We start from the raw sequence: 21,295 nt of genomic DNA, 5'->3' as shown, positions 1-21,295 counted from the left end.
CTCTGATTAGGTCGACAATTCGCAGTGTGACACAGACTTTAAGGAGATATTTTTTCTTAATAACGATTATGTATTTTTTCTTTAAAACAATTGATTTTTTCTTAACTTCTTTTACTTTCTTTATATAAAAATATTGATAACATAATTAAAGATTGAATATTATACGAGATATTTTATAGTTTATCGAAAATTATATCAAATTGAAATATAAAACATTTTGTAAACTATATTCACTTTTTGGAAGAATTGGTAATCTGAATCCTTAAGCTATACTTTGTTCTGGGTAGTCGACAATTCGCAGTGTGACACAGACTTTAAGAAGATATTTACATGACATTGTGTATTTCATATGTTATGATACCGTCAGTATTCGATGGTCGTTCGAAGAAATAAGATTGAGATTGAGTGATACTTTTGGATACCACTTTTGGCTATATAAAATAACGGCTCGTGATTCAACAAACATTGTAAGTAAAATACTGAACATATAGATATTTCTTTCTACATATATGAATCAAAATATGTAAAAGAAATAATGACCTATAATTAGAGAAATTTATTTTCTAAAAAAATATACTGATTGGTTTTTAAGAAATTATTTATATACTTTTTATTTCAATTATTGTCTTTATTCTCTCAACATTATAGTTAACGTAAAAACATTTAGATTTGAATTCTAAGAACATCTTTCAATTATTTTAACAAATTACAATTAAAAACAAATTACTTTGTTTAATACATTTAATTTCTAATAGATATCGTAAATCAATGTCTCCTGTATAATTATGTTAAACAATGTTAAATATGTAATAAATATGAAAAACAACAAACAAGCACAAATAAATGTTAATTTGTTTTATAAGAAAAATTTGTACACTACGATAACGAAAAGTTTTTTGCGTTTTATATATTTAAGCTGGATATAATTTGCTAATAAAACGTATATCAAACAAAATTTGAAATAAGTTTACAAGAAAGCAGTTTGCAGCAGCTATTGTTTTGTTTTTTTTTTTTTTTTTCTACTGTATACGTAAACTATAGATTTCCAGTACTGGCAATAAATTTTGGAACGTAGCCAATTTGTATATATGACTTACAAATGACACATATAAGTCTGATATTAATATCATATTGATAAACATGTGTCAAACTAATAACGGACAAAGCCCAGTTATTACAAGAAATTATTTTATACATTCTTGAGTTAAAATCGATATATTAGATAAAAAGAGTTTATCTCCGATAAAAAGCTTTACTTCAAGTTAAAATGCCTTTAAAGGAAATTTTACCCTCAACACCTATAAAAAAGTCATTTTGTTTTTAAATGTTAAAAAGTATAATAATTCGTATATGCAATGTATATGTTACAACATATGGCATTTTGATCAGTGCAATCTAAGTTGCTGAAGTGTATGTAAAAACAATATATGTATATATAGGCGTGAGAGAAGCTTCATCTCTTCCCCTTCTGTCCGTGAAAAGAAGGAAACTGACCAACTCATCCTATACATATACACTGAATACAAATGGAAAAACAGACAGTCGTCACAAATAACGGCTAATTAAAACATGTAAACAAATCATACTTTTATGCGTGAGCAAGATATAAACTTTTCGAAATGCTGAAACCTACAAACCTTCATAATATATTATTTGAATATATAAAATATATTATAATACAAACTTTTCTAATAATTATACCGTTTAAAACTAATTGTAAGAGTAAGGAACATCTTACTCGGGAATACTATAAAAGCTTTCTTTTTTCATATATTTCAAATTGCTACAGTCATCACGAATGTGCACAATAATCATATTTTGTAACATTTTCTCTTTAAAAAAATGACTTTCTTATAAGTATCGACCAAAATTCTCTTTAGTGAGTTGTATTTTAATCTGAAAGGAAGCTATTTATAAAGTTAAAATTGAAGTATACCTATTCGGAACTACATCTACGAACTACAAAATCAAAAATATATTTTTAAATTATAGAATAAATAGTAATGTTTTCAATATAATTTTTCAATATAATTAAAGTAGAAATTTAATTTCACAATTTAAAATTTTCAAGCCATTAAGAAAGTGTGCAAGTTTCATGAAAAATTATTATCTTCTTTTAGTAAGCTAATGTTATTTTTTATTTGCGTTTCTTACTTTAAATGTATTAAAAAATTTAAATTGTGTTTTTCACATAAGAGTCGTAACAATTTTCTTCAAAATAATTAAATTAACATAAAATACAGTTTTATTTTATAAACTGATATTACATTATATATATAAAATTAAGATTAATATGTACCTTGACGCGAGTATACAAACTGCAATTGATTTATATTATTAAAAAGGAAAACCGCTTTTCCGCGATGTTGGTTGGCTCTCTCGATGTCGAATAACCGCGCAATGAAACACTTTTTTGACAATCCTTATCTTCTATAGTTTTCCCGTTATAAAAAATGGAGTTGACTCGAACACTGTTGCATTGTTTAACAGCTTTCACAAATCTAAGATGTCCAAGGCAAATTTGTATAAATATAATGAAAATTTCATGTTGTTTAATTACCGGGCTGAGTTCAAGATGTTGATTTTTTTTGTTATATTGAGTTGTCATTGCTATAATCATTTTGATATTCTGTAAACGATTAAAAGTTGCAAACTTTACATCAATTATAAATATACACAATAATTAGCGCGCTGCTTGTAGTACTCTAGATTTTGTGTATAAAAATTCCTCAATAAATTAATCAATTATTTAACCAAATTAAATCTTTTTATATTTTATATATTGTAATTTTTTACATATTATTTTCCTTTTTCTCAGATATCGAGATTTTTTCATTCATTTATTTCTTTAGTATTTATAACTTCTTTTCTACTCTCGGCCATATAAGCGGTACACATAAAAAGTAGTAAAAAATTATGAAAGTTTAAGAATTTATAACTCAGGTAATATTTATGATATCGAGGTGTTTAAAACACAAAAATAAAACTTGAAATGATCAGTTTTGCAATAAAAAATGACAGAGTAAGAACCTGCAAAACTGATAAATAAATGGTCCACTTTTCTAAATTGGACGGCGTGAATCAGTCAACTAAAATTTTCTAAAACTACAGACTTCATGCTTTATTTTCGTTTTTTAAACACCTCGATATAATTATTAGCTGAGTTATAAATTCTTAAACTTTCAGAATTTTTTACTACCTTTTAAGTAAACCACTTTTTGGCCGAGTGTATTTAACTCTTAACGAACAAACAACAGTGAACAATGTAGCGAGATAATACACGCTGAAAATATTTGCGTCCCATTTTCTGATAAAAAGATATGATAAAATACAATTTAAATTGCTTAAATATATTTCTAAAATATTTTGAAAACTATATTTTTCTCTTTATAATCAATAAACAACTGTAAAGTGACTGTGAAATGAGGACCAGTCCGTCTGGTTTTTGCACATGCGCAGTCATTCCGCGTGACAAAATCTGCTGTTTCATCTATTTTACCGTTGTTATGATTGACTGTCAAGGAAAAAAAATTTTCCGAATGTTTTAAAAGTGCGCTAAAACCATCTCAAATTATGTTTCATCAAAATATCATTTTATCTAAAAATAGCATGCAAATATTTTCTACGTGTATTTTCTCGCCTCTGACGTCACAATTTAACGTGGCCGTGGCGAGTCCTAAAAACCCTTAATATAAAACGCAATATATTTAAAGAAATTTTCATAAAAGTTTACAGATATTGAAATATATTGTATATTTTTTAAAATTGCTGCAATTTTTTTATGTTTACCTTTCCTCGGACAGAAGTCGACAGTTCTGTATTTTTCTTATATTTACTTGTCAATTTTTGTTTCTTATTTCAATCTTAATAAAAATATGTGTTTGCAGATATTTGAAGCAAAAACTGACATGAAGTTCCTAAAACTGTCATTAAATATTTTAATAAACATTGTAATGGCAGTAGCTTTTTCATCAAACTGTCTGGTACCACACCATTATGATTTGAAGTTTGAACTGGAATCAAAATATATGTTAAAGGGCGAGTCCAATATTACAGTTTTCATTAATTGTACAACACGGAACATAACTTTTCACGTATCAACTTTTATATCTGTACGGGAAGTGAATATGAAGTCGGTAATGAATTCAAAAATCTATACAGCAACTAATATACAAAGATTACCAAATAACATTACTTTTTTTCCTTTCGACAATCCTGATAATAACTTAGAAAATGGATTTTATATTTTAAATATAAAATTTGAAAACATGATATTAGAACGATATACCTCAAAATTGTTGCGAACTTATTGGTACGAACATAAACAGGAAAAGTGAGTAAATATAAAAATATATTAAAAATTAGCATTAATTAAATGTATATAAATAATATAAAAATATAAATATATAAATTTATATAAGTGCATATAAGTACATAATATATATGTATATACAAGGTGTCTTTAAAGTCTGACCCAGGCTCTTTATCTCGGAAACGGCTTTAGATATGGAAAAATGTTTCAGACAAAAGTTGTAGGACTTGAAGGGGGACAGATTATGAAAATATGAATTTAACTTATTGAAGGTCAGATAAAGGTCATCGATGTTGTTTTAAATAAAACCCACTATTTTTTATTGCATATACCTGTAACATTTGTCGAGACGTTTTGAAAACACTACCTATGTGGGTCTTTTGCGTAAGCCGTTTCCAAGATACGAAGCTTCAAAGTTGACATATCATCGGCGTTCGCATTATCCGATGTATACCGCGGGGAGGTTGTTCAGTCAAATTTATACGTCAAGTGGCTCTAAAAAAAGCAGACTTTGTATGTGTGTATGTGTGTCTGTTTTTTTAGTAAAACTTTTCTCTTTTTTTCCCTACCATTTTCTTCTCCTTCCCCTTACATTAAAATAACTAGAAGAAAAATAATTAGAGAAAAGTTTTACTAAAGAAGAACACATACACGCACACACACATACAAAGTCTACCTTTTTATATACATATATTTAGTTATATATTATAAGTTAAATTTATTAAAATTTATATACGTTTATTATTATATTTTAAAAATTATTTATATTACCATTAAATACTATACGTTTCAATTTTTCTTCTGAGATGGTTTAGAAAAAATATGTTGTTGACAATGTTGCATGTAAAATTTCTTTATACCTGAGTATGATTATACTTTACATAATATACATACAATATTAATATATCGAACGTTATAAATAAATATTTACATTAGTCGCATTTTTTAATAAATTATAAATCAAAAGACATAATAGAAAATATATGTTAATATAAATAAATAACATTAAGTTAAGAATCACATCACACAATTACATTAACATTAAATAAGAATTACATAAGTGTAATATTAAGAAATATCAATTATTGCATGAATTTCAAATGAACATCTCTACATATACATACGCACGCGTACGCAAAACTATATAATTTAATATTGCTATTTGTATATTTTATATATTATATAAAATATTCAATATATATAAAATAACAATCTTATGCATATATATGCAAGATGGTCCTGAAATACTTGATCAAAATCAAGGATTGGATTGAGCTCGTCATGAGAATGAAAAATAATCTTATAAACATTAATCTAAAAACGATTCTTTCAGGAGTTACGACTCATTTAATTATCAATTTTAAAGAATAAATACTTTCAAAATTTTGATCGTTCCTTGCTATAATTTGTACTTTTTTTATTAATTATGGTGTTCAATAAGATTAATCGAGTGATTTGTACAAGGCAACACTAGAATTTAAAGAACAACAATCTCGATCCCTTTTTCCGAGATCGCTAAGCATTAGTCGAAAACAAAAATTCAATGGTTAGACGAATACATACGTCTGTTTCAGTTAATGATAGACATTTTCAACCATTTCTGTAAATAAAAATAAAGTTATTTCTTTCCATGGCTTTCCATTTTTCTGAATCCGATATTAATAATTAAATAATTACATGAGTTGTAACTCTCGAAGAAGTCGTTTTTGGACTAATGTCATAAGAACATTTATGTCTAATGTTCATAAGAACATTTTTCATCCTTATGACGAGCCCAACTCCTGATTTTGGCCTAGTATTTCAGGACCACCCTGTATAATAGAAAAATAATAGTATATTTGTCCTGTTATGTATGTATGTGTATATGTACGTGTAATAATATACATATAATTATAAATAATATTAAATAATGGGCAATAATTATCATATTTTTTAAACATTATTTATATATTGCGCAGGTACATTCTGCAATGCTTCTTTAATAATTATTCAGTAATTGCTGAAAAGTTGTAATTCTCTAAAACATGTCATTAAAATGTGATAGGTGGATGATGGCGATACTAAACCAGCCGCGAACAGCCCGAGAATTATTTCCATGTTTCGACGATCCGGAATTAAGTGCCACCTTTAAAATTTCCGTAGAACATGACATAGGATACAGAGTTCTATCGAATAAGCCGATTCAAGAATACGATTTTATAGCCAATGGCACAATAATGTTTTCTCATTTCCGAAAAACATCTAAAATATCTCCAAACGACGTAGCAATTTTAATATATGAATTTTACGGTCTGCATCCGATTCGTGTTTTAGATTCGAAAGAGACTGTCATCAGAACGTGGTGCAGACCATCTTTGGCACCCTACGTAAAACTCGGTTTAAATGTTGTTACAACGATAACTTTGCATTTAGAAAACGAATGGAATATCCTGAAAAACGTTTCAAAAGTGGATTATGTCGCCGTTCCGAATTTCAAGAACAAAATTTGGCGGACCAGTGGTCTGATTATTTACAAGTAATACATATATTCTAAAAATAATTTTAAACATATATCATTAAAATATTATATTTTTAGATTTAAAATTTCTAATTCAAAGATATGCATTTTTCTACTGTTATTGTTACATCTGATGGCTTAATTATATAAATACACAGACTCATAACGGTATTTGTTTAATTATTTATTTATTTTAACAATTTAAAGAGTAGTATATTTTAAATAATTCGGATGTATGTGCTTTTATCGATGATCAAGTAATTCCTATAAGCAATTATAATGAATGACGCGATGAAACACATGTATATATATAATATTTATTACAATTACTGAATAACTTATATTTATATAATGTAATAGACGTACAATGATGGAGAAACTTTTTCGTTGTCATATCAAATTGAAAATTTAAATATTATCAATGATTTAACACAATTTTGAGTTTTTATGTTAAAGATATATGTTTCTGTTCTTATTACTGAACTTACTTTTATTACTAAACGCATTGTATGAATATAATTACTATATTTTCCTTCCTCATAGAAAAAGCTTTGTTTTCGTGAAAAAATTATTTTTTTAGATTTTTATGCCAATGTGTTCTGTATGTTCCAAAAAATCTAAAAATAACATTTTTGAAAAATGTTTGTATGTGTGTGTGTATGTATGTATGTATGTGCCCATTTTTAAATATAAATATCTCAAGAATTATTCGACTTACAGCGCTCCAATTTGAGATACAAGTAAAGGGGTGACCTCCGTTCGGACACGTTTTATTGGACACACTGCTCGATTGGACACCATTCGCTTGAACACCGCACAATTGGACACCGCACGATGTCCAATCGTGCAGTGTCCAATCCTGCCGTGTCCAATCGTGCAATATGCGTGTCCTATCGTGCAGTGTCCAATCGTGCCGTGGCCAATCGTTACGTGTCCTAACGGGATACGTCCCAAGTAAAGTAGTACAACACTTTTAGTTATACTGTCATATTTATAAAAATTTATACTGTGTTATAAATTATAATGCAATTTTAATTTTTCAAAGAATGTTTATGGTTGCTCTAACTTCCGTAAATTTTAAGATATTTGGATACATTTTTTTACATGAATAGATTATTTTTAAAGGATGGTAGGTATTAAATTTGACGAGGATCGGTGAAAGGATAAATTTTTTATAAAATTTTGAATTTTTAAAGAAATTTCTGTGATTGTTCTAACTTTTATAAATTCTAATATATCGGGATAAATTTTCTTACATGAATAGACTATTATTAAAGGATTGTTGGTATTGAGTTCGGCGATGATCGGTGGAAGCGTTTATTTTTTATAAAATTTTGAATTTTTAAGAAATGTGCATTTTTTAATTCTCGCAAATTTTAGATATCAAGCTAAATTTTTTACACGAATAAAGTATCATTAAAGGATATTTGATATTGAATTTAGCGAGGATGGGTGAAAGGGTTGATTTTTTTTTATAAAATTTGGAATTTTTCAAAAAATGTAAATTTTTAAATTTTAGGAAAGGAACATACGAAAGTAGGTACATATATACACACTTACACATACATATACACGACATTTTGAAAAATGTTATTTATTATGTGAAAAAAGTGTGCAAGCACATTGCTTCCTCAACATATATTATTTCGTTAATTAAGATGGTTTTTCAATTATGACTTCCTCGTAGAGGAAGCTTAATTTGCACATTACTTGATCACAATTGAATTTCGCTCATTAAAAAAGTTTTAAAATTATGGCAATATGCAAGTTAAGCTTTCTCTATGAGGAAGGCATAAATGAAAAACCATCCTAATTAGCAAAATAATATATTGAAGAAGCAATGTGCAAATTTCTATTTGCACACTTTTTTTTCATATATTAATCGAAAAATCGCTTTAAAGAAGGCTTATTCCATCACTTTGTGAAATAAATATGATGACAAAAATATTGAAATATAAAATTACTATATACTTATTTTGATTTTGAGAAAGAAAAAAATAAAGTTATATAAAATAATTACATATAATTAACACATATAATACATCGAATAAATTGATACAAGAAACTTTCGACTTTTTGTTTATTAATGTTTGATTATTCCATTCTTATGTTTATTAGAATTCTAATTATGTATGACAATATATTTGAATTATATTTTTTAAATATATATATATATATATGTGTGTGTGAAAACATTTAATTGGTACATAAGCAAAATATGCAAGTTTATAACAAAATGGTATGAAATAATCATATTATTTATAAACAATTTTCAGTGAAGCAGATCTTGCTTACGACGAGAAATTACATCTTCCTGCGCATAAATTTATAATGATGCGCTCAATAGCTCATGATATAATATATCAACGGTATGGTTATATCTTCGATGCGTCTTATCGGTGGTTAAACGAGGGCTTCATTCTGTTTTTCGAAACATATATCGTCGACCAGGTTGGTCTTCTAACATTTCTAACGTTAATTATAAGAAAATTTTGATTGATATTCTGACAAAATGTAAAATTTTGAAATTGCCTTCTCATTCAAAAATATATTGAAAAAATGACTTTATATTATTTTTTTCACTATCTTGAAATATCATCACTATTTGAAAGAAAAAAAAAAAAAACATTACAAAGCAAAAAAAATTATACTTAAAATTCGTTTTTAGATTTTGTGAAGAACTCACGTTTATATTTTCTAAACAACAATAATAATTTTCATCAAATTGTTAAATAGTTGTATACACATTTTAGTGGAAAATTAAAAAAATATTTTAATTTAAATGAATATATGAAACAGTAACGGTTTCTTTAGAAATAGCTAATAATTTTATACATTATTACGTATATTAATGTGATTTTCTTATAACATTTTATATTTATTCGGATACATTTATATGGCTGCAGGCTTTACCAGATTCCCGCATGATGGACTTGTTCGTAGTTCAGGCTAAATATGAGTCTCAGTTTCTAACAACAAACGTTACAATGGATACAAATAATTTTACGAAAGATACAAGCGATACATTTAACAGTAAATCAATTTCTTCTGTTTCTCCTATTATACGTATGTATATATGTATGTACATTTGAATTATAAATTATGAATTAATTAAAATATATACATAGATATATAATATATTTATATACACTGATATATATTTATATAAAAAGTTATGTAAATAATATAATTAACAATATAATTACATTGCCAACCATAAACACATATCAATAATAACAAATTAATCAAATTCAATTCTACATTTATTTCTTCTTATTTGCTTATATTCTTGTTGTGAATAATTTTTTTTTATTGTAATTAGTTCTTACTTAGTATTATTAGTTATGTTTACGAATTTGTGAACATCATGTGTTAAAATTATGTAAAATGTATGTAATTATGCCTACTTTATGTTTTTATAGGAGCCCTTATATGGCGCATGTTACAAAGTATAATTCCCAAGAAAATATTTTGGACATCTATCAATACATATTTAAAGTAAGTGTTACTTATGTTATAATATAATAATTATAAAAGTTTCCTTAAATATTGATTCACATAAGGTTGTTTCAAAGTAAATCTTTATTAAATATTCTGTTAATATCAGTCTCGTTATTTTAATTAGTCTTATAATTATTAAGTAACACACAAAAGCATAAAATATTTTTTACAAAAAAACGAACAAAAATCTATTTCTTTTCAAAGGTCATACAATACGAAATTTGAAAACATATATTATAATATGGACTGTCTGGCTTTAATACAAATTAAAGTGTAACTGGCAATAATAATAATCTTAATTATAACAATTTTTTGATATCTTATTTATGAAATAATACTTTAATTATATTATATGTGTGTAATGTAATTAGACAATATTATATTATCCATCGGTCCATATTTGTGAAATTTCGTATATGTATATATAATCCTATTCATATATATAATATAAATATATACACAAAACGTTAAAAAAAGGATATAATAGATGTAAGAGCAAAAATGTATATACATATAAACTTTCCTAAAGAAGATAAAAAAACATACGCTAAGTTTATGAAATTCTATCCGATGATTATTCAAATTTGCGTATGTAACAAACTGAAATTTTAAAAATAACAAATTAGCAAATGTTTTTAAAAAATTAATCTGTCAACACAAAATAGTTTAGAAAACAGTTAAAAGCTATAATACTACAATAAAAATATGTATATACATTCAAATACTCAGATAAAGTGTACAAAATTATATATATATACACTCGTCAAAAAAATTATCTCAACACGTAATTAATATCAAAATTTAGCATAAATTCAAATAAGCGTATCTCCGCGAAAAATTGTCGTATTTCAAAAATTTTTTTTTTGTTTTAAAGGGTAAAGTCTCTACTTTAAGGAACTTTCGTTCGATTTTGATTTTATTCTCTCCCCTTTTCTCCATCCTTTTAAAAGGAGAGACGTGCTTTTTTTTCAAAAAATTGCATTGTTTGACGAACTCTATGGAGTGTATTAAATTTTTTTCGCAAATATCATCATAACTATCGTAAAATATGGACTTTTCTCTACAAATTTAAAAAAAATTGAATACCGTACGATTATTTTTCGCGAAGTTACAGCATATCAAAGTTACCTATACATTTTTGCCTATATATTTAATTACCGCCAACATTAGCATTACCCGATGGGCACTACGGGGAGGTTGCTGGTCGGATTTTGCCCAACGTGTGTGTGTGTGTGTGTGTGTGTGTGTGTGTGTGTGTGTGTGTGTGTGTTGGGGCAGGGATATATGTGTTCGTATATAAAATTGTATATTTCTGCCTCGTCTTCGGATGACCTCTTGCAAGCGCTCACGCATATTAATGCAGGCTCTAATTGTGGCTTGCAGAATTTCGAACCATATTCGATGTAGGGCTGCTTCCAATTGCTGGAAATTGGTTGGTAGTCTTTCAAAATCATGCAGCCATCTTCCTATAAAAGGTCATCCGAAGACGAGGCAGAAATACACTATTTTAAATACGAACATATATCCCTGCCCCAAAACACACACACACACACACACACGCGCACGATGGGCAAAATCCGACCAGCAACTTCCCCGTAGTGCCCATCGGATAATGCTAATGTTGGCGGTAATTGAATACATAGGCAAAAATGCATAGGTAACTTTGATATGCTGTAACTTCGCGAAAAAAAATCGTACGGTATTCAATTTTTTTTTAAATTTGTAGAGAAAAGTCCATATTTTACGATAGTTATGATGATAGTTGCGAAAAAAATTTAGTACACTCCGTAGAATTCGTCAAAATATGCAATTTTTTGAAAAAAAACACATCCACCCTTTTAAAGGGATGGAGAAAGGGGGAGAGAATAAAATCTAAATGGACGAAAGTTCCTTAAAGTAGAGACTTTACCCTTTAAAACAAAAAAAAAATTTTTGAAATACGATACTTTTTCGCGGAGATACGCTTATTTGAATTTATGCTAAATTTTGATATTAATTACGTGTTGCGATAATTTTTTTGACGAGTATATATATATATTGTATCTTTATAAATATATAACATTCCAAAGATACTGAAATATGCTAATAGAATGATTAAATAATTAATTGAAAAATTAAGTTATGACTTAAATTAAATATATTAACATTATTTTATGCAATTTGCTGATTTGAACTTTATTTTGTAAGAGAATCAATCGTTGCTTTAAATCTAACCTTTATATAGTCAAAGACAACATTAATACCAAAGTCAAAGTTTTTCAAGCTGCATCAGTTAAAACGAATAATAATAATTTTATATTTTCCCCTAATGCGAATCAAATATATTATGTAGCATTTATTACTACAATATGTTAAACTTTACAGACTTCCCAACTTTAATTCGAAAACTCCCAATGATCTGTGGAACGTTATGGAAAATGAGACATTAACATACGAGAGTTACAAATTAGTTTACTCACGGAACGTGAAAGAAATGATGAATATTTGGTTAACACAAAAGTATTGTCCGGTGCTAAATGTGACACGAGATTATTCTACCGATCAAGTCACAATATCCCAAGAGTTTAACGACAAATTGAATAAAACACCATATTTTATACCCATCACTTTTACTATGGACACAAACATCAATTTTATCGTAAGATGGCCATTGGTTAATAGTTATTTAAAAGAATCGGAACCGACGATGGAAATACTTCTTGATAAAAAAGTTAAATGGATTATTGTCAACATACAACAAACTGGTAAATATTAAATAAACTATAATATTAATTTTAATATATTAATATCCTTCTAACAAAAATTTTTTTTTCATTACGTATATTTATACTTATTTATACAAATTTTGGATTTATATTTCACATACAATAATATTACAAACAATAATAACAATTTATAAAATATTTTGCAATATTACCATTAAATATGTTTAGGTAAATATTATTTTCTAGGTATAATTAATTTTAAATTTATACAATTTTGAACGCCATTCATTTTTTCAGAGCTTTATTCTTAAATTTAATTATGGCATCTTTTTATTATAATATGTAAATATGTTCAATTTCTACATAAAATAGTTTATATATGTTTAAAACAATATTCAAAAATATATTTAATTTAATTCAAAATCTTTTTATTTTATAAATTTAAAAAGAATCGATAAAATGTATCTGTTCAATAATAGGATATTATAGAGTCAACTATGATAAGGAGAATTGGCAAAGACTTGCACATTACTTAAATTCTACAAACTATTCTAATATACATGTCCTCAATCGAGCGCAAATCATGGATGACGCATTCTATTTTGCGATAAATAGAGAACTTGATTTCTACGTGTTCTGGGAACTTGCGAGCTACTTATGGCGAGAGAAAAATTACATAGCATGGTACCCTATGATCAAAGCTTTTCAATATACATCGTTTATTTTTGCATTTTCAAATAACCCAGATGATTTTCCAGAGGTGCTTCAGGTACTGTTCGTAAATAAAATATGTCATTAAAATTGTGTTGGATATTAGGTCAATGAATACTAATTTGTGTTATTAACAAAAGTTATATGATAACAATTTTAAATCATAATTCTGACTTGCTTATAGGAAGTAAACTATTAAGTTATTAATAATAATAATAAATTTAATCATATGATAATTATAGGGAAATCTTATAGTTTTACATGCTGCCTTTTTTCAGAATCAAAATGTAACCCATCACTTGTGACTTTGTTATTATTGCAGTATTTTTTTTTAATTCAAAGTACATAGTAAACATAGTAACGGCATTTGGAACAAATTCACTAAAGTTACATTTTTCTCAGTAACGCATTAAACCAAATTTTACAGTTACTTTTATCGTTACTCTTGAGTTTACCTAACATATTCTCTACCAATTTGCAACACAATAAAAGCATTTAATATATCTAAAAATTACGATATATAATTTAAATGTACTGTTTTTTAATCACCTTTTAATCATAATTGCAATGAAATTTTATGACTTTTATTTCAAATCAATTTATGTAATTTAAATTTGTTTTTATTTTGTTATATTTTTGTTTTTCGTATAAAAATGTATACATATTAGAAATGAATTTAAACATAAAATTTAATTTAATTTATAATTTATAATATTCCATCAAAATTTTGAATTTGTACAAAGTTAAAAGTGTAAATACACGCAATTTTTTCATATTTATTATAATCTGTTAAAATATTGAACTAAAAATTTATTTTTATGTAGTTACATACTTTTCTCATTATAAAAATTAATTTATTTGCAATGTTCTCAAAAAAAGAAGTTTTTCCGTTTAAAAAATTTAAAAGATTCACAATTATAAAATTATTTTATATTTAATAAAGGTATTTAAATTATATCGCTTTATTACATTTTCAAAGAAAAATTTAATTTAAAAAAAAATTAGTTTTTTATGCATAGAATTTATCTTTAACAGCATTAAAAAAGGAAAAACGAAAATTGTAAAAATTCGATAATGCAATTTATTTTACAATATCGGCAACAAATGAATTATAATGAATTATTATTTATTTAAAGTAATTTTCTCAACTTTATATTTTTCTTCACAAAAAATCTAATTTTAAAAGACATTTAAATTTCAACTGGCGAATAAGATGATATTAGTGCATCATTTTTATGAAAAAATTAATTTTTCGTTGAAACTGATTCGTAATGCATGGGTTACTCTTTTCTTTGTACAATAACAAGGAATTAAATAAATCTCAATTCAAGATTATATGTTTATTAACCGTGCTTTAATAAACATATATTAATATTGCTTTATTAATTATTATATCATATCTCTATTAGGAAATTAAATTTCAAATATACACTCCGCAAAATAATTAAGGGATCAAAAAGAAATTGTTTAAAAAATAGGCAAATTTTAAATAGCTGTAACTTTATTTAAAAAAATGAGAACTTAAATTCTAAAAAGGTTTCAAAGCTTGAAATCTTTACTTTCAAAAGGTCACAGCTGTTTTTCATTTTCTTAAATTCTGGTATTTTCTATGTACAGGAAACGACGAACTTAACGAAATAGAAAATGTTTTTCTCATTTTTTGGACGTGTTGTATGCACAAAAAGATTTGAAAAAATTTTTTAACTTTTTCACGTTAAAGCCTGAAGTTTCCCAGCAAAACCGTTTTTTAAATGTTAAATTTCGATTTCTTTTTTTCAAGTTATCGAGAAGAGAAAGTGATCATTTTCACTTTGATCGTTCATAACTGGGTTAAAAATCATCGTACAGCGATTTTAAAACTGGATTCTTAAAAGCTGAATCTTTGCTCTATAGTGTAATATAGTGACACAATTTCTTTTTAACTCGTGAACTTTTTTACAAATAGGTAAAAATAATGATAAAATTCGCCATTTTTCTCTTTTTTGTTTAAACTTCGAAAAAAATAACGCAAAGTGACTAAAAGAATTTTATCGTTATTTAAATCTATTTGTAAAAAAATCCACGTGTTAAGAAAAAAATTCGGTTACTATATCATATTATAGAGCAGAGATTCAGCTTTAAGAATCCAGTTTTAAAATTGCTGTACAATGATTTTTAACGGAATTATGAACGATAAAAGTGAAAATGATCATTTTCTCTTCAATTCTCGATAACTTGAGAAGGAAAAATTGAAATTTAACTTTTAAAAAACGATTTGGCAGGGAAACTTCAGGCTTTAATGTGAAGAAGTCAAAACATTTTTTAAAATCTTTTTTTGCATGCGACACGTCTACAATATAAGAAAAAAATTTTCCATTTCGTTAAGTTCATCGCTTTCTATATATAAAAATACCAGAATTTAAGAAAATAAAAAACAGCTGTGATCTTTCGAAAGTAGAGATTTCAAGCTTTGAAACACTTTTTTAGAACTTAAATTCTCTTTTTTTTTAAACAAAGTTACAGCTATTTAAAATTTGCCTATTTTTTAGACAATTTTTTTTATCCCTTAATTATTTTGCGCAGTGTATATTTTGAGATTGATTAATTTTAATAAGATTAGAATTTGTACCCAACTTTATATAGCAAATAGTACAATAAGTGATACAATAATTGATGAGTTAAAAAATTTGAACTGTGTTTTATTTTCAACATACAATAATATAATATGATACATGATAATGCTCTTAAAATTTTTTACCTATTATGAATCTATTGTCTCTTTAATAATCTAATATTAGAAAATTCCACACACTCTCACTTTCTCTCTCTCTCTCTCTCTCTCTCTCTCTCTCTCTCTCTCTCTCTCTCTCTCTCTCTCTCTCTCTCTCTCTCTCTCTCTCTCTCTCTCTCATGTAAAAAATTAACATTAAAATTATATGTATTTTATTAAAATTGTATGGATTTAAACGATATTAAAAATTATTTGAGAGATTAATTAATTCGGAGCATATTTTAATCACATTTACGGAAATAAAATAGTTCTAGTCAATGCGATTGTACATTTTTCGCATATATATTATATATATGTTTGTAAATAATTTTATGATTGAAATATATAAAAACTTATTTTTTAACAAATTGCAGAAAGTATTGAAGTATATAAGAAACCTGTTTCTACTTATACCTGGGGATACGTACGATCAAATGATACCCACTGACAACGACCTTGAAAAATCTTTAAAACAAGAACTCGCACGAATCGCATGTATCATCAATAATTCTTTGTGCATTAGAGCAGCTGAAAGTCAATTAGAATTATATCTAAATAATGCTGAAAAAAATATGAACACGTAAGTGTATTTTAATCATTATATTTCCAGGGTTGGGAAGTAACGCGTTACTTGTAACGCCGTTAACGTTACAGTTACTTGTTTTGGCAACTGTAACGATTTCGACGTTACAAAATTTATTTCTAACAAAAAAAGTAACTTCGTTACATTTTTCGGTAACGAGTAACTAATTTAACCGATTTTTTACTTTTGTCGTTACTTTTTCCGAAATTATTCGGTATAATTTTCATACAAAGGAACATATTGATAAAAGTGGGAAGCGTCCCATTTGACTACTATTACATTTATTGCATTATGTATGTTAATTCGGATATAAAATTAGGTTGTTTCATATAAAATGTCCGATTTTGCAATGTAAACTTTTTCAAGCTTTTTTTGTCAATCAAAATCTTTATATATATTTGTATATTTTTTATATATTATTTTGAAGTTATAAATTTGCCTTTTTATATCCAATTTTATTCTTTGATTTAATATATTATTTTCATATATTTTTTCATTTTTTTCTGTATAAATAAAGATGATTTTCGCGTGCTTTTTTATATGAGTAGAAAAGTTGCCACAATGTGCAGCAACCGCTCAAAACATTAATGCTGCATTTGGTGAGAACTTTGTCAACGAACGCTCCAATATAAAAAATTTGAATTTGAAGATAAAATTTTCACAAATGACAATCGTAGACCTGAGACTATCGTTGATGACATTAAAGGTTGAGACATTAAAGGTTGAAGCGAAAATCAACGTCAAACTGTTAGAAATGCGTAGAACGGTTTTTACTTTGATTAATATAAAGTTAAATTTGAAAATTATTATGTTTCTTTAAATTTTTCATTAAAAAATGCTTTTAATAAAAAGTTTAAAGAAACACAAAATTTTCAAACTTAACTTCGTTAATCGAAGTAAGAACCGTTCTACGCATTCCTAACAGTTTGACGTTGATCCGCTTCAACCTTTAATGTCATCAACGATAGTCTCAGGTCCACGATTGTGAGGTCTTATTTTCAAATTTAAATTTTTTATATTGGTGCGTTCGTTGACAGAGTTCTCGCCGAATGCAGCATTAATATTTCGAGTGGCTGCTGCAATATTATGGCTACTTTTCTACTCATGCAAAGAAAGCACACAAAAATCACGTTTATTCAAACTGAAAAGAATGTTGAAAAAAATACATTCGAAACCAATTAAATCGAAGAATAAAATCAGATATAAAAAGGCAAATTTTGAACTTTAAAATGAAGTATAAAACAAGTATAAAGATTAAGAAAAAATTAAACAAATATAAAGATTACATTGATAAAGAAAGCTTTAAAAAGTTTACATTGCAAAATCAAACATTTTATATGAAACAACCTAACATACATCCGAATTATAAAAAAGAAGTAACGGAAATTGTAACGACTCGTTACATTCAAAGTAACGGTAACGGTAACGAGTTACTTTTTAAAATTAAAATAATAATTAGATACTTAAAAAGTCGCTAGTAAAATTTTAAAATAGGAACGAAGTAAAGTCGACCCAACTAGCCAAAATTATATTTATTTAAAAAACTACTAATGAATATTACACTTGATAAGGACCACATCCATATGGTCGAAACGTTGTGTGTTTTTTAAATAAATATAATTTTGGCTAGTTGGGTCGACTTTACTTCGTTCCTATTTTTAAAATTAGTAACGAGTAACGGTAACGAGTTACTTTTTAGAAAAAATAGCGGTAACAGTAACGAGTTACTTTTATAAAATAACTTTCCCAACCCTGTATATTTCTCTGTATCTATTTAAATCTTGTGCGTTTAAACTTGATATATTTATTACTGGAGAAAAAAACATACAAAATCAAATATAAATACATGTATGTATATATTTATATATATATATTTATAAATAAAATATGTCTACGCATATACATGGTGTGTCACAATAGTAATGAGTCTAATCAGATTATATATTTAGCGCATAATGTGGCAATACTGAAAAATCGAAAAAAAATATACTGGCACACACATATATAAGTATATATATTTATATTTGATTTGATATGGACTTCATTTTTGAATATTTATTAATAAAGAAACTGTATCCTAAATATCAATAACATATGTATATCAATAAATATTTCTTTTCTGTATGCCGCAGAATTTTACCTGGATGGCATAAGTGGACTTATTGTAATGGTTTAAAGGATGCGAATTTTACTACATGGTTCTCTGCATGGGAGGAGGCGCTCAGAATATACAAAGAAAGATTTGATCATAAAATGCTGGAGGGCCTTATTTGTTCCGAGGATCCCGAAATAATAATTTATTATTTGTCGTTTAATTTAGTAAACTTGAATGATAAATTCCAAATTAATAAATTTAAAATGATAGCAAAAGAAATAGAGCGTAAAGTTAATTCTTTAACTGCTAATATTTTTCTTTCTACTCTTTCGAGACATGCTAAGAACATTCAAATACTTAAAAAACTATTGAAAAATTATGAAATAATAAAATTCAGGTAATAACATTTTTTAAATAAAATTATATTGTCTATTATCATAAAGATTTGTTATATATGTGTTAGTTATAAATCTATACATGCTATATATTTGTTCTTATAGTCATGTCAATATAAATGCAGTATTAAGTGTGGCTGTTCATAATGCATATTCATCTGAACAACTTAACGAGGTAAATTTTATACTTATGAATGATATATTTATGAAGTTTTCATTATAATATTAATTTTTTATAAAAAATATTACATATATTAAATTATATGTATATATTTAACAGATGTTACATTATATGTATATAATGTTTAAATTTTTCTTTTTTTTATTGTTAGATATCTCATAGAAGGTGTTTCATTTAAATTTTTTAAGGAAAATGTCTCTGAAACTAAACGAAATACGATAAATGTGTTTAAATAAATGTTGTAAGATTTCAAGGGGAAAAGAAATTGCCGCTACTGACTGATTTCCAAGAAGGCGATTTTCAAAATTATTTGAAAGTTATTTATGTTTTCTTTTTTAAATAGAACTATCCTAATTTTTTCAAATAACTCGATTTCTCGCGTAAAAAGTTATTAGAGTAGAATGACAATCAAAAGTGAATAGTTTACGAGATAATTTTACAGTACAGTTTAATATAATCTTACATAAACTATAAAATATCTCGTAAAATATTCATTTTTCAATTATTCTACTTTAATACTCTTATGCATAAAATAATGAGAGAAATCAATTTACGTAAAAAACACAGTTGTTTGTAAGAAAAAGTATGTAACTGCTAATTGCAAATTACATATTTTTACAAGCGCCAATATATTTTCCCCTCAGAATCTTACAATTTATATATAATTATTTTTTTTCCTATTTTGCTTAATTTTAGAGATATTTGCCTGGGGAAATTAAAATAAAACACTCTGTATATCGATATATACGATAATTACTTATACTTACTATTTTAAAATCTTGCATTTGCTTTTCATTATAATTCATTACGAAATTACTCATTGATCAAAAATTAAAATTAAAATAATATTTATTTCAGATAAATAATTTCACGACAACATTACACATACCACCATTATATTTGGAATATATTGCGCGAACGATCAGAATGCGTAATCGTAAAATATCGGACCAGCTGGAATATTATCGAAATTTGTACGATTACCCCAGTCTTAATTGAACTATTATTGATGCAACTACAACACATTATCGACATTATCTGCAGCAATTTATGAAACACTCATTATTTATTAAGTTTTCAATAATATAGCATAATAGTTAAAATAATTTCTTATACATTTCTAATGTTTTGCATATTTATTATCTATTTGTATATATTACTTATATGTTAATTTGATTATAATTATTTTCTTCATCGTTTTAGTTATATTGTAAATATTTTTAAAAATTTAAAGTCAATTTAAATATTATATCATTAGTTTTAATATTCATATAAACATTAATCATATTTACGTAATTTTTATTATACACTCACGCACACACACACACACACACACACACACACACACACACACACACACACACACACACACACATATATATATATGTACATGTGTATATGATATTTTATGTTATGTACATTGATTATATATCCGTCTTTTCAAATATTAATGCTGAGATATGTACTTAATGAATATAAGATATTAAATTTAATACACACACATACATATATATATATATATATATACATATAGGTTATAAACATTAACATTTTGATGACTTATTA

At 26.0% G+C, this 21,295-nt stretch overlaps 1 protein-coding gene across 2 annotated transcripts; it reads left to right on the top strand.

Annotated features, from left to right (window-relative positions):
* Window positions 1-387: 387 nt before the first annotated feature.
* On the top strand, window positions 388-20,831 carry LOC145944994 (aminopeptidase N-like). Of its 2 annotated transcripts, none has more exons than XM_083053745.1 (12): window positions 388-467; window positions 3,888-4,333; window positions 6,357-6,827; window positions 9,086-9,260; window positions 9,716-9,875; window positions 10,232-10,307; window positions 12,675-13,054; window positions 13,495-13,784; window positions 16,850-17,055; window positions 19,191-19,550; window positions 19,654-19,723; window positions 20,588-20,831. In XM_083053745.1, exons 2-12 carry the CDS (start codon window positions 3,909-3,911, stop codon window positions 20,726-20,728), a joined length of 2,754 nt encoding a protein of 917 aa, XP_082909871.1. In that variant the 5' UTR covers window positions 388-467; window positions 3,888-3,908; the 3' UTR covers window positions 20,729-20,831. The 2 variants fall into 2 exon arrangements, with proteins under 2 accessions (XP_082909871.1, XP_082909872.1); XM_083053746.1 differs by lacking the exon at window positions 388-467 and having other exon boundaries at window positions 4,093-4,136; window positions 4,231-4,333.
* Window positions 20,832-21,295: the final 464 nt, after the last annotated feature.

Source organism: Prenolepis imparis, unplaced genomic scaffold (genome assembly GCF_030444845.1).
Source record: "Prenolepis imparis isolate NDT839.2.m4 unplaced genomic scaffold, iyPreImpa1.0 SCAF_14, whole genome shotgun sequence".
NCBI classification, from domain to species: Eukaryota; Metazoa; Arthropoda; class Insecta; order Hymenoptera; family Formicidae; genus Prenolepis; species Prenolepis imparis.
The sequence above is the reverse complement of the archived record's forward strand: the minus strand, read 5'-3'. Positions and strand labels throughout refer to the sequence as shown.

Excerpts from the sequence above, each read along its gene's own strand:
- LOC145944994 (XM_083053745.1), top strand. The coding sequence starts at position 3,909 with ATGAAGTTCCTAAAACTGTCATTAAATATTTTAATAAACATTGTAATG. Across the intron at positions 17,056-19,190 it reads GCTGAAAAAAATATGAACAC|AATTTTACCTGGATGGCATA; the intron begins GTAAGTGTATTT and ends TGTATGCCGCAG. Across the intron at positions 19,724-20,587 it reads CATCTGAACAACTTAACGAG|ATAAATAATTTCACGACAAC; the intron begins GTAAATTTTATA and ends TATTTATTTCAG.